Source organism: Betta splendens, chromosome 3 (genome assembly GCF_900634795.4).
Source record: "Betta splendens chromosome 3, fBetSpl5.4, whole genome shotgun sequence".
Lineage (NCBI taxonomy): Eukaryota > Metazoa > Chordata > Actinopteri > Anabantiformes > Osphronemidae > Betta > Betta splendens.
In genome coordinates, this window is record NC_040883.2 from 7,841,259 (window position 1) to 7,856,749 (window position 15,491).

At 46.6% G+C, this 15,491-nt stretch overlaps 1 protein-coding gene across 1 annotated transcript in view; it reads left to right on the forward strand.

The window, feature by feature from the left end:
- The first annotated feature begins 5,661 nt into the window (after nucleotides 1–5,661).
- mtss1lb (MTSS I-BAR domain containing 2b) overlaps nucleotides 5,662–15,491 on the forward strand; it is a 50,164-nt gene continuing 40,334 nt past the window's right edge. Inside the window, 1 exon segment of the mRNA XM_029143837.3 lies at nucleotides 5,662–6,249. Coding sequence (XP_028999670.2) covers nucleotides 6,163–6,249 — 87 coding nt within the window. The 5' untranslated portion in view covers nucleotides 5,662–6,162.

Sequence of the window (15,491 nt, forward strand, 5' to 3'; positions counted from 1 at the left end):
GTTTTCCTCCGCCTGTTCTGGAATCCCCGAGAACACCAGGTTGTCCCTCATGCTGCGGGCCTGCAGATCGATGATACCTTCTTTTATTTTTTTATTTTCGGCCGCTAGCTGAGCCACATCCTCCGTCAGGGACTGCACCGTTCCTTTCAGGGCCTCGTTCTCGGTGGCGAGAGAAATCACCTGCTGCTGGCTAAATTCCAGGGAGTCACGGAGGGCCATAAACTCTTTGTGGAGGAGTTCCACTAGCGCCAGACGTGCGTCGAAACTTGATATTTTTTTCTCGATTGACTCCAGGATGTCCGTGATGTTTTTATCCGCCGAGCTAGCTCCAGGTGACTCAGGTGAGTCAGACGGACGGGAACGCTTGTTTGGAGCCGTCTCCTTTTTCCCCATTACCAGACGCTCGAAGCACTCGTCGATGTACTCGAAACTTTCTTCGGTGTTATCCAGAATGGTAGGGTGGTTGATTATTTTCCGTAAAATAAGGTAGTTATTTATTTAAATTGGCGGATAGTTTGTCGCGCTGTTGTTTACTATCGGTGTCGCGCCGCCTTGTTGAATTTCTCGTGCTGTTCTCGCAGAGTCTCGCGTTCTCTCACAGCATCGCGTCTCTCCTCCTAGGGTTGGGCCCTTTAATTAAATCTCAGGATGTGTTCCTTAAATAAATGTTAGTATATTATCATGGAATCAATGGTTCACTTGTGTCAGTTTCACAAAAAGGAACCTAGGAGACTGTGTGACACGCCAGGTTCCATTCACCATGTTGCCGGTTTGCTGTTCATGAGCGTCACACTATGCAGTCATTCATAAAATGCATTTATAGGGTGCTGTATTTTAATCAACACCACATGGAGCCTCCGCACTTGTGGAGGAACTGACCTGGATGCTGTGCAGATTTCATTTCCTGGTTTGTGAATTAAATACAATTACAGTATATGAAGTCCATGTTTCTGTACGTAGGCGTAGCTTGTTTTCGTGCCCGTGGGGGAATCGCACGAGTAGAATTAGACAATCTGTTACTCAGCAAACATCCTTCTTCTAGTGCCTGAGGCCTGCGTTAAAACAAGAGCACAAAGGTTGAACGTCCGTTCAACTGAAGTATTGATCTTATGAGACCACGTGTGACGAGGATACTGCAATACTGGCAGTTTTTATTAGTACTGTATCATTTCATCATAAATGCTGTTTTTATCAGTGAGCCACAAAGTCACACTGAGAGATGTAGTGATATATATTGTATATCATATTTACCACATTCTAGTGTTTCAAAACTTCACAGACGAAGGAACAACTGTGCTAATAATATTTGATTTAAAATCTTAATGTTATTCCTCCTCCCTGTGTTAAAGCCTGAATCTGCCTACGTGTACTTCAGCTCACGCCTCTGTCACCAGACACATGCGTGTCCGGTCCGTGTGAGCCTCCGCCGACATATTGCGAGCGCGTCCGCTCCTCTGTGAATCTGCGCGTGTATTTATGCCTGTTGTGACGTACGTGTGTGTGTGTGTGTGTGTGTGTGTGTTGAGTCTGCGAGATGCGTCAGTAACTGGGGCAGAACTGATTGCTGCTGATGGCTGTAGGCAAGCGCAGACCTACATTCTGCTCCGCCGTACAAAAGGAGGAGCACAGCGAAGGAGCGGAGGAGAGCGGGAGGCTAATGAGGACCGGGGTCTTCTCCCCCCTTCACCCCCCCCCCCCCCTCCTCCTCCCCTCTCTGGTAGAAGCCCAGATCTCTGCTTTCCCGAGCTTTCATGGCAGTGCTTCCCTTTTCTCACTCAGCCCACAGTGACAATGTGACTCGTTGAAAAAAAAAAAGGGATGCAACGAATAAATGAAACACGCACAGGGAATATATACAGGAGGTGAGAATGACACAAGAGAGGTAATGATGATGATCTGCACATGAAGGTTGGACTTAATAAACAGAAAATGGCAAACTAAAGGTATCAAATGTATCCATGGAACATATAAACAATATATAAAAATATAAAAATGCAAATCACCAAAACCTCAGGTCTGATTATGGTTCCAGCATCCACTACTATTGCTCAGTACATGTACTTTACTTCTTGCTGATGTACTTGTAGTGTTTTTTTTTTCCATTTTCTTCAGAATACCAGCCTGAACCTAGGCCTCTAGTACAAGAATCTTATCTCCCCGCGCAGCACATGAAGAAGACTCCTGCTTCTGAATTGATCTTTGCTCCTGGAAAATGACTTATTTGTGGCAGCAGGTGGAACAAATTCTGAATCACAAAATCATCCACGTGTAGAACCGAGGTTTGGACAGTAGCACTGTGTAGTAACATCAGTAGCACTGTTTCCACAGAATGGGTTTTAATACTTTTACAGTTGCCCTCGTGCTGCCGTGCTCTTCGTTTGCATGTTATTGGGCGTGATCCGTTTCTGTTTCTATTCCCTGAAATCTGCTGTCTCACACTAGTGGAAAATGCTGCTGTAGCAGTGTCACAGCTGGTCTTTGGTTCCTCTTTGGCCAAAAAACGCCCTCTTAATCTCTCCCTGACAGAACTTCAAGCTGATGATAAATCACTTTCTGGACAGAACAGCTCACTGAGTGACGCTGGTATAAATCAACGTATTGCTGGACAGGAGGTTGTTCACTCGTTTGCTCGAATCCCGCAGCTTCTTCTCAAAAGACGACGCAGAGTCATCGGGTTTTATGGTCGGGCGACACCTGACCCCTGTCCAGTAGAATTTATTGTGTCTTTGTTAAAATGGTTGCCTCCATGTTGTTTCTTTGAAATTGTACCAGTTGCCTAATTGGATTTAACCTAGTGTAAACACTTTAGTTTGGTAATTATATATAATTATATAATTCTCTTTGTGGATTCTAGCAGTCAGTGGTGATGAAAAGATAAGGTGGGGTTCATTTTAAGCAGAGCTACTTCCTACACGCAACCTTGTCACAGCCGATTAACCAGGGCCAGTGGGTGAATCTTCTTTTTATGCCAGTTCTTTTTAGGGCATTTGATATTTTATTCTAAACTCGGTGACTAAGCTCAGTTTTACCACACGCAGTTCAAATACAATAAATCACAGCAGACACACTGCACCGTTACGCGTGTGATCGAGTGTCCAGTGGCAGCGGGAGCATTAACAGCAGGATTAGTTTTCCAGTAGGATTAATGCAATTAACTTGGTTTGAATGTGGCCAATGCGCATTCCAGGAACCCAGAAACACCAGGGACCTGATGATGAACACCTTTAATTATGATTAAGGCTGTCTTTATCAATTATTCAGTTCAACCAACATGCTAAAATACTACCACAATAAAATAACCTAATTCTTCCATTACTACAACAGGTTTATGACCAAATGAGACATGTTTCTACGAACGCTATGATCTAACTTCACAATGCAGCGGATCCTGAACACTCCTCTGTCACGAACCAACGCGACTGTGCCTCGCGGAGCCGCTCACCTGGACTGCGTGAGGGCAGTCGACACACATGCTCCCTGTGCTGTCTGACTGCTTCCATCGCACAACCGCTGCAGCGATGTGGAACGATGCGCGGGAGAGCGCTTGCCGCACAGTAGGACGCGTGCCGATTTGCTTCAGACGTCCTCGTGCTGCACGTCTCACGCGCGATTAGAGTCACACTGCAATGCAACAAAGACGCTGTGATCTTCAGACAAACACTGTGCTTCCTGTACCTTCGCTTTCGAGCGTTGACCTTTCATTGTAAATGAAAAAACACTAATTAGCATCAAGATCTTACCTCCCGCCCCTTCTGCTCCCCCACGTTACTATAAACGTGAACATGACGTTCAAGGCAAATGTGTCACACAGTTTTATATCTGGCTGTACACTTCTTCATGTTCTCACCAAAGCAGCAAATCTGTTTTACAGCAGCTGCTATGTATGTTTCTCATCAGAAACCTGAATATACATATTTACAGTTTGACCCAGAAGTGTCTCTTGCATTTATACAGTAAACCACCACAAAGGGTTTGAAATTAAACAATCAAAACGTGATGGAAGTGTGGACTTTCAGGTTTATTTTTGGAGGTTTCACAATAATGTAACGGTAACAAGAATCTACAGCCATTTTAGGAAAAGTAGTTCAATGTTCAAAGGCTCAAAAGCTTTGGGACATTTTGCAGCTGTCTGACTGTAAATATCGATATGAAGTCCAAAAGATCCCAGTGAAAGTGAAGGAATCTGAGAAGATTAGAATTTGACAGAAACCATTTTTGGACTGAGAGACCTACAGTATGTGAACTAGAAAGATGGAGAGGGAAAAGTATGAGGGAAAAGCTCAGCTCACATCATGTGTTAAATCCTGCAGGAGGATTTAACATATGCAATCATTACTTATAGACAGATTTAATCCAAATATTAAAAAATACATCATAAAACGGTGAACAATTGTGTTTCTATCTACATTTACATGTGGTGTACCAGCATGTTTTTTTTGATTATGGGGCCCAAAAGGACAACAGCTGTATCGAGTCACACCACAGGACCTTCCAGTACCTGCATTGGAATATGTGAGAACACCTTTAAGTTGAAACCAGCACCACGGGCAGGAATGCAGCAATATCCTGTCAAACTGATTCACACTGGACTCTGTCACTGTGCGTGTCCCATATACAGCTGTTAATACAGCCTCAGTGTTTGTACAGTATAGCTCCTTCAACACGTGATCTCATCATTTGCAGAAAAGGCCCCATGGGGGGATGATGACAGCTAGAGGAGGATTTGAACCGGTCCATTCTGCTGGGTGACGGTTTCCAGGCGGCCTGTGAAGCAACTGTCCCGTGTGCAGGAACGACATGAGGACAGGAAACCATGTAAAAGCAGGATGAGGACGCTCAGGATGTGGTATGAGCTGATTCCTATACACACTTAGGGCAATTAGCCGCTTTCCTTCCACTTTGCCGTATGGGACGTTAGTACCAGTTGTACCGGGTTACTAGAATACTTGACCTCTGTGTTATATAACATCCTTTCACCACATTCAGAAATTATCATGAGGATATCACATGTCAGCGGCAACTTAATGCTTGAAACCGATACAGGAAAAAGGATCCCATTCACCGCTCTTCATTTGCTGTGTGCATTTACATGTAGTGTTCTCAACCATTTGTGGTCAAAAACATATCCCAGGCAGTGACCTTTGACCTTTGAACACATCATTGCATAAAGCATCCTGTGTGAATACATCATCTGTGTGTATTTTGTTGGACCATCGACCTGGCAGCTGGTTACAGTATTTCCAAAGGGACACTGACGTCACATGTATCTGCTCTATGAAAGGGTTTCTCTTATAACATGTCCTCAGGTGACGTTTGGAGCCATCAATAAAAGTGAATAAAGGAGAAATATAGAGTTGTCGGATGTTTGTGAAGTGATTAATGGGGCCACCAGGACACATTCCTGAGCACATACACAGTACGGCGAAATCTACTTGACATTCACCCCCCGCTGATTTGTCTGACGGTCGACCGTAGGTGCACGTGCGCGCGCGCGCGCGTAGCCGTGTGACTGGCCGTCCGGAGCGGCTCGGCCCCTTTTTTTGGACTCCCACGCCGCCGCGTGGATCGTATTACCGTTCTCCCCGCACCGCTGAGCCCACCGCCTCTGCACCAATCACAGCCCGCCTTTACCTAACGCGCACACGCGAACGCACGGCTCCTGCCAGCGGGAGGACGCGCGCGACCGTCACGCACGCGCTGCCATCCGACGCTCCGTGTCTCCGCCGCGTTCACACGCGTCCCCGTCGACTCCGCGTAGCGCCGGCTGCGCCAAGATGAGCGTGGTCGTCCCGGTGCCGTGTGAACGTCTCACCGCCTGCTGACCCAAAGACGATCGAGGGGGAGAGAGAGAGAGGGGGCGAGAGAGAGAGAGAGAGAGAGAGAGAGAGAGAGAGAGAACGACCATCCTTCCCACAACCCATCTTCCCGTCGCTCAGAAGAGACCGCAGCGCGAGCCGTTTGCTTCGGCGTCGCTCTTTCTTCACCCCTCTCTTCCCCCTGCTTCGGTTGCACCCCCCCCTCTCCCCCCACCGCTGACGCTCTCCCGGTTCACAGGAGAAACGGCGGGGCTCCGTGGAAATATACGCAGATATATTTTGATTTTTTTTCCCTGCTGGGTGTTGGTAGCGCGCAGTCGGTGCGCGCTTCTGCAAATTCCGGCGAATGGTGGATTTGGCAAACATGGAGACCGTGGAGAAGGAATGCGGGGCCCTCGGGGGTCTGTTCCAGGCGATTGTCAACGACATGAAGGTAAATGAAACGTCTGAGTGGTTCCGCGATCGCGGTTCTGCACATGCTTTGTGAACGACCACACGGCCTCGTTGGAATGAAGCTGGCGTCTCGGTATCAAATGCGTTGTCGGTTCGAAACCCACTGCCTCTGGTCCCCTCCACCTCCTCCGTCTCCAGAATATTGGATGCGATCGCACATGCTCTGCGTGATGCTCAGCAGCCCTCGCCCCGCAACAAATGCGCGAGCGACGCTCGCGTGAACGGGCCGTGCGTGTCTGCACGAGCCACCGCGTCCTTCGGGACGACGGCCGGACTGCGCGTGGGTCTCGCGGTGCGGCTGCGGCGGCACATTCCGTCACACGGGCTGCACGCGCGGAGCGGGTGAAAGCCTCGCGGGGCTCCCGTCGCCTCGCGCCCCCTCCATCAGCACCGCTTCCAGCGCCAGCGGGAGGAGCGCGAGCGCCTCCGGACGTGACGGCCGCGCGTTCGGTTCACAGTGCGCCTCCGCGAGAGTGCAGCGTCATTGATTTTCTGTCAGGCCGAGCTGGTCGGAAGCGCGAGGAGCCGTCAAACGCCCAGTGTCCGAGCCGCTCCTCCTCCTGCCTGTCAGGTGTAACTGTGTTCAGCACCTCGAGGCGGTGGTGATGCTTAATGCACTGTATGCAGCCAGCTGCTGTGAGACGATAACAAGTCTCCATCAAATGACCATTGACACGGATGACACGGCCTCTGTCAATGTGTCTGCTTGTCAGAAGCGGCTCGTTGTCTATGACTCCTCTGTCTTTCCGTGTCTAAATGTTGCTTTTAGGCGTCACTGAGGAGGTCGTACTCATCATACTGTAATTATGAATATGTCACATGCTTCTATGTTTGAAGGTTAATGCCCCCCAGTATATTATTGTGTTGCCCCACGGGCAGACTATTGATTAGCTTTATGTTTTCACAAGGAAACATAACTATAATATTGGCTCAGTGCTACACATTCAACACATCATACAAAAATAATATTCTTGATATAAAAACCCGTCTATGAAGCGCTTGGTGACAAGGACGGGCTCCATCACCCCGTGACCCCTAACAGGAAAAGCATTTTAGGGAATGGATGCACAGTGAAATGAAAATAAAACCATGAGTTAACGCTTACTGGAGCAATTTAAAGGAGAGATGCAAACTAAAGCTGTAGAGTTTTTGTGATCATCTCTTTTTCCTTAGCCAGGAATTAAAAAAAAAAAAAAGTACAATAAAATACAATATGTTAAACAATTAGAAATGCTTTTCCAGCTCTGAAATAACCTCTATTTATTGTAATGTATACGACAAATTATTGGGATCTGCCACTGTATGATCTTATTATTAGTGATATGATAATCCAGTGCACACATGCTCTAGTTTGAGCTGCTTCATTGATGTGTGCTGCTTCGGAGGAGATTCTTGTGGGAGCCGTATAAAGGGACGTGCCCGCGATGAAGACAGCAAATGAAAGGCGGCCGCTCGGCTTTGGTGCTAATGGAAAATCATTATTCTGCCAAAAGCAACCATTTTGAGATGATAACTGACTTGTGAAAATGTTCATCCCGCTGAAAGGCATTCGGTGTTGGTTGCGTAGCAACATCAGCACCTATGACACAGCATCTGAGCTAAGCGCTCAGCAGGGTTCTTTACAGCTAGTGCGATGACTTTTAGCCTAGCAGAGCGGCACGCGGGAGCTGCAGCAGCGTGAGGCGGCACAAGGAGAGCCCTGTCACGGCAGCTCCGTCCACGCAACAGCCGCGCGGTTTCTCCTGGTGCTCCTGTCTATGTGCTCGGCAAAACGTTTGCGTCACTACCCTTGACAAACCAACGCCGGTCCAGTCTAGAATGGATGGATTCCCGAGCACCAAGGAGGCAGTGAATAAACATCAGCGAGAATGTGAGACCCGTTAGGTCATCACCTCCCAAACTCTCATGAGTCAACGCGAAACAATTACTCCCAAGAGAAAAAAAACAATGGATTAAGAGTTTTCCGAAATTGTTTCTAAAGTGGTTTTCTGAAACCGCCGGCTGTTGTAAACTCCATTTATTAAGTGGGAGCGAGACTGAGACAATTGCACAGTCACTGCAGAGCAGAAGATCTTAACCGAACAAGTGCATCGTTAATGCACAGTGAGCTCTCTGCCTGACATCATGTAACACACACCTACTCTGAGGTGGAATCATCCACACTGCCTTCCACATACAGCATTACTTGGAAGGAATATATAAAATATTTCTGAGCTTCGCTCTGGGTCAGTGGGAGAAAATATCTTCTTTACTGCATTTCTGGTGGCCATTAACATATATAAATAGGTATTTAGAGTAAAGGTCATGCAGTAATACATCACTGCTCATGGACCTGGTGCTGTCAGATGTCGATCGCGTGTGTGAGTTCACAGCAGGAGCCGGTCTGAATCCTGCTGAATCCCAACATCAGCACATTGTGCCGGGCTGTTTACAAGGCACTTTTTCTTCCTCTTTCTTCGCCGTCTTCCTCTTCCTCAGGTCTAACCTTCCTCTTTAGCTTCTCAGCATCCCCTCCACCCAAGACAGTCAGTCACTTCCTAAGTGCTCTTGTGTCTTTTGTGGTGTAGAGATGTGACTATGGCTCAGAAGCATCTGAAATATATGTACAGTACACATTGAAAGTTTGCCGTGTGTGTGTGTGTGTGTGTGTGTGTGTGTGTGTGTGTGTGTGTGTGTGTGTGTGTGTGTGTGTGTTTGTGTGTGTGTGTGTGTGTGGACTGTAGGCGTCGCACACTGTAGTTAGTCTCCCCATGTGCGTCCCCTGAGGCGGTGTCTAGGAACTTTCTAGTAAATTACGCACTCACACACACAAAGGTCACTGGGCGATAATATGACGAGACAAAGAGGTCACGTTCACAGTCAGCTGCTTAAATGGACCAGTGGTTTGTCTGTAATATTCCGTTGACAGAAGGTTGCAATGCAAGCATTTAGATAGGAAGAAAGTCTTTCCTTTAGACTGAAAGAAAAATGTATAATGACATTTAAATATTTGATCCATTTTTCATTTAACATTCAGGCTTTAAGGACTATTTGTGACTAAATAAGGACTTATGGGGGAACATGGAGCTATAACATGAACGGTTGCTGTAATATCTTTTATACTGATTATTAGCAGTTTATCAGACAAATATACAGCTGTGAACAAGTCATTAATTGTTATTACCCTCTGAGATGCAGAATGATGTCTGCATCTTCTCGGATCCACCTTTAAATGAACAGTGCAATAACTGAATCAATAAACAGCCCCAGGTTGAAGGAGACTGTTTTCCTTCTTACTGCACACGTGCTCTGAAGCACGGTGCGTGCCGCCATCATGACCTGTTAACACACAAGCTTGTGCGTTTGTGGGCGTCCTCCGTGCGCTCGTGTCAGTGCTTTGTGCAGTGACGGGGCTTTCATGTAGACGTCTGCCCTGTGGCATGAGGAATGCTAAAGGCCGGCTTTGTGCAGCAGAATGCGTTGGTCCAGCGTATGAAGGTCTGTTTTGCTGCTTCTCATCTATCTGAGGGTCTCTCACCTGCAGTTGGCCAAACTTCGCACGAGTTGTGAAGTGGATTTCACCGAGTCACAAAAGCTCCAGCTGCTGCAGAGTCGACCTTGTTGTCACATTCCTCTGACGTTTGAATTAAAAACGCTGCAAAAGTCACAATGACTAAAAATAAAAATACATCGACAACTATTGGTAGCAGAGATGAAAGCTGAACAATGTGGCCTGAAGCCTGTCTGCCTCCTCATTGTGGCAGCAGAAACACGGCATCAACAAACCAGGAGAGGGGGGAAGTGAATTGCTCGGCGTCCACGTAGAAGCTGCTGCGGTCCATCCTTTTTAAAGCCTGACACAATGAGTGTCCCAGTACTGTGGGTCATGGTACAGGGCCCCACATGATTTCTGGCAGTGTGTCATTAGCCTATTCTGTGGTCAGTTTGTGTCTGTGTGGTCCGGGGGGGGGGGGGGGACCAGGATGCGTGTACTGTAGGTCGAAAGAAGAGGAACAGAATATCTTTCCTCCTTCATCAATAGGACTCTGTTTTAAGTAGGAGGTAAAATACAGTAGGAGTGAGTCAGCTTAAATGAAAGATGAGAGCATACAGATACAGATGCCAGTATCAAACACGAGTTACGTAAGGAAAGGTGAATACAGTGAATGCGATGAATCTGCCATGTATGTATGATGAAAAAAGAAAACACATCAAAACATGATCATTGATGTTGATGTTGTTGATGATCAGTGATTGTGACCTTGAAAAAACTCTCCCTCCACTTCAGAAGCAAGAAGGTGCTAATGCACCAGTAGGCTCCTCGGACGTGTAAAAGAGCATCTCCCTCGTTAGAGCTCGTTAAAATCTCTGAGGTCGTCACAGCCCCGGGGCTCGTTAGGGCCGGTAGAGATGGGGGGGGGGGGGGGTGCTGGGAGTCAGCCAAGGCTGCCTCTCTGACTGAACCCTTTGTCAGTCCTGTCAAAGCCTTCTCATCACACTCAGCTGTTCACTGTAAAACACACTGATCGTTATGAACAGGCCACAGACACGGAATGACAATGAGCGCGGCCAATCAATATTCTCTTGTTCGTTTCCAAAGGAAGCCACTGAATGAACAGCGAGTGCTCTTCATGCTCTATATACTGTATCATATCCCGTGTTTTATACTGAGCACGGCGTCGTTTGGTACTTGGTGATTTTTAGTTTCTGTTTATTCACATTAGAAGCTACGGACTTCGATAGCAGGATTTGCCGTACAGCAGCTCCGCCTCCTGTCCATCATCACTGACAGCCTCTGTCTAACAGCATGATGCAGTGCTGTGCTGCTCCGCCTTGCCTCCTATACTGTACATACAGTGGGTAGATTCACATTAGAACTGTCTCTAATGCCTCACACGTTATCCAAGGACAATACCACCATTAATAAATGTTCACCGTAGGATAGTATTTCTTTTTTTATTTTTAATTCAAATTTTGGATCTTTAATCCAAGCTGATGCATGGGCTAAAATTGGTCCAATGGACATTTCATATCATGGTCCTGGAGTAATTACTGGCTCTTGAGTACAAAAGGATGATGATCACAATAACAAATGACTGTTACCATGACAATTAGGGCAATAAGCAAAAGCACAACCTTAAAAATGGTAAAATGCTGAGACTGATACTTTGACCTTTGACCTCTGGGCTTGTCGCTACGATTAGCTTTTTTCAAATGATGCATAGAGATTTAGTTGCTTGCTCTTCTGGTCATTGTCTGCTCCAAACAACACTGTGACTGGTTCCATCTAAGCGTTTCAGACCTTCTTTGTGTCAGTACAGTGCTGTGGCCCCTGTTTCATCAGGCTCAGCTTCCTTTCTCCTTGTCGCTAAGTGCTGAGGGTCACCGCGGCAGCTGTCACTTGCTCTAAGTGATTTGACAGGCGCTCCTCCATTGTGGATCAACAGCCCACTCACACGATTGGACCGGCACAGCTAGTAATGACTTTTAGCCTAGTAAAGGAGACGACGGGGACGGAGATTGACCTCTCCATAACTATTAAACCCAGATGATTGATGGCTGCAGGAGAACGCAGCGAGATGTTGTAAATGCCTCCACTTCCGACTCATCTGGGCTTTATTTGTATTTTAATATTGACTATATGGTTTATGCCCCAAAGCTACGCATCTGAAAGGGGAACTTCACAATAAAATACTCACGATTAGCTATAAGATTAAACTATAGTTCATGTTTCTGTATGTATCATTGTAATGCGACAAATATTCTGCTTTATGTGCTTATTTTACCATTAATGTGTAACAGGAAACGGAGAAGGTGAATGATCCAAACTTTAGTTTCAAGCAATAATAACATAACCAGTTTTGTAAACCTTTCCTCTCATTCCCATCGTGATACATTTCATCCGATGCACAGTAGCAGCTAATACTGTCTGCAGCCCGCTGTCTGGCATCGCACATGACTATTGCGTTACCCAAACATGGCGCAGACATGTCACCGTGCAGATGTTCCACTGATATGGCATCTCTGATCTCTGGCCTTGCAGCGCCGCCACACAACAACACACAGATGGTTTCCTCTTTCCCCTCAGCCCCTTAGATTGGAATTAGCTGCTCCACTTCATCAATTATGCAGCGAGACAGCCTCCGTCCTCTCATCTGCATGCCGCTCTTTCTCCCCCTGAATCTCGGCGGCCGCCAGTGAGCTGGGGGGCGGGTTTCGCTCAGCGCGGTGGAGGAAATCATGACTCCACTCGTCTCCTGCTTACAGAAGTTTTTTTACAGTTAAATAAACATTTTGAGGTTGATATCAAATAAATTCAGGTTTCCCCTCGTTCGCCAAGCGAAGCCACGAAATAGCATATGATCATTATACACTGATTTATGAGCGTTATGAGTTAACCACATATGGTTATGATTGGTTCAACTACAGGAAAGTAAAACCTTATTTAGGTCGGGGACATATTGCATTAATGGCTAAAAAAACACAATCACAGAGGTGATGTAATCTTTTGCTACTTTTGGATCATCATCACAGCGTGATTAAAGTCAACTGCCTTCCAATCAGCACTTGATCCATTGCAGTGTTTAAAGTGGGGAAGTGAGCGCTCCCCCTGTAAGTGAATCTGAGTCAGTGTAATAGTAGAGAGCGGACAAAAGGCCCCATCATTCTTTCTGGCAGAGGTGGAGACGGATAATATTCAGCTGTTTTTTCCTCCGTGGGTTAAACTGTACATCTATTTCCTACCTATATTTAAAAAAAAAACAGTTTGATCTTTTTGAAAACTCCCAGCTAGTCAATTATGCATACGAAGAGCTGTGAAATTAGCCTCTTTTGTTTGCTCCTTGCGTTGCTCTTTTAATGCGTGAATTGGCGCGATTACACAACAAAAAAATGAGGCTAATCCTCACGTCCCTCTCCTCCTGCCTCCACCCATTCTCCCTCTCCTCTGTCTCTCCTGCTGGATTTCCTCTGTTTTTCTGTCTTGCTGTGGGGGAAACAAAGGGAACAAAAGAGGCAGAGGAGACAGTAAGCTTCTCATCCACTGTAGTGAGTGGTGGAGTGGAGCTCTCAGTGGTGCACTGGGCAGACTGGGTGGACTGATGGTGCTCTGAGAACTAGGCCAGAGGACTGTTGACAGCGCCCCAGAGTCCATCGTCAGGGGCAGATGAATTGAAGGATTACTGGAAGAAGGAGCGGAAAGGAAGGAGAAACCATTGCTCTGTAGTTAGGATTATTATTAGAGGAACAGGCACCTCTTTAAAACAGGGACCAAGCAAAAGATGGAAACACCTGTTTTTATGTTGGCTGAACTGATTGGTTGACTGTTTCTGTAACTATGTACCTAGTCGTGATGCAGACCTCAAACTAGCAGATAGTTGTTTGAGGAAGCCACATATGCTTTGAGTGTTGTTTTGGGCAATATCTAATTTTTCATGCTTTTTGATGTTCAATTATTCACACTATAATTCATGGGCTTGCATGAAGTAGAGCTGGAGATGCAGCTGTGTATGTTTGTATTTACATCCTCTTTTATTAAGGGTGACGTATTAGGCTGAGTTTGAAATAGATTTAGTGTGTTGGGACCATATTTAGGGTTTAAACAGCAGCAGAACTAACACAGTGAGTTAAGCATGCATCGGGCCACATGCTTTCCTCTGGACCCAACCCAGGCCCAACAGTGCAGTAGCTGGATCTGACCCAAACCCAACTGGATGTCAGAACTCAGATGTCCAGTATGCCCTCATGTTTCAATAACACCCAGCTTTAAAGAAGGCCTTCAGATTAGAATGATTTCAATCTATTAGGATGCTTCTAAGGCATGTGAAGCCTTTGTCAACCCCTGGCCCAGACTGCTTTGTGTGTCACTGGCAACACAAATAAGGAATTGAACAAACACACTTCGAACCTCTCTTGTTAGAATAATGGGCTACATGTTATTGTACTGACAGAAGCAGGGATATGGGGGTGAAGGGAGACTTCGACGTGCCCTACTGAGACTCTGTGACACAGGAAGTGGTGATGTAATAGTGCACTCTCCACGAGCCTTTTCACACACTCACTGTTCCCACTGTGCGTCTCTCGCACGCTGATGCTTTTGCCCCTCGGCCGCCGCGATCTTCCGAGCGCCAGGATCGTGTGGGAGCAGTGGTCACAGCCTTTGAGCTTCACACTGGTTGAAACTGTCACGCACTCGCAGACATATTTGTGAGGCTCGCTGTCCAACAGAGTGGCAGAATAACAAGCACAGGCACCTGGTGCCGTGGTTTAACGGACACTCTGGCGAGTTTTCATCGTGAAATGCCGCCTCAGGAGAGATTCTTACTAGTTATTGTAATACGCCTCAACTTCTATAACATGTCCCTTATGTTGAGATAATCAGTGGCATTTACTTTACCTGGACATTTAGCTTTCACTCATTCCATGTTCACGTTACTTCTCCATTTAGTTGTAACAGTGAAGTGCAGCATAATGAAAGGGAAGATCACATACACAGGGTTAAGTCACCACTTGGTCACTTGCCACCAGGACTAAAAATGCCCCAAATATGCAAATGAGGCTGCTCATGTGTGTACAGCATGTACAGTATGAGTGTGTGTGTGCAATTAGAGTGCGTCAGTCCAAATGTATTATATGATCTTCTATCCATTTAAGCTCCATAGAAAACTTCAAACAGCCTCCAAGGGGAGGGATCTGTGTGTGTGTGTGTGTGTGTGTGTGTGTGTGTGTGTGTGTGTGTGTGTGTGTGTGTGTGTGTGTGTGTGTGTGTGTGTGTGTGTGTGTGTGTGTGTGTGGATGGTGCAGGAAGGTAGATGTTGGTACCAAGGGGGAAATAGGACTGTGATTCCAAACCAAATGAAGCCACATCAAACAGGCCAGATCAAAGAGCATACAGCTCCTACTGGCTGCCTGACATCACAACAGGATGCCCCACCCACCAACAAACACACACTTCCCTTCTACCGTCCCCCTTCTTCACTCTCGTTTCTTCATTCCCCTTAAGTTTCTTTTCACGTATGATCATGTTCTCCCCCTCGCTCACCGTCTGTGTTCCTGGAAGCGGGGATCATCGGATACTGACTCAAGTACAAACAGTCCTCCTCCCAGCTGCCAATTTACAGCCATTTAACAGGGTTATAGGTTAACCTGGATCAAGTATAATGTGATATGTGCTGAGGCTGCTCTTGTGCGATACAGCAGCCATCCAGACTAGAGGAGGGGGTGGGGAAACCGGGGAGGAGCATC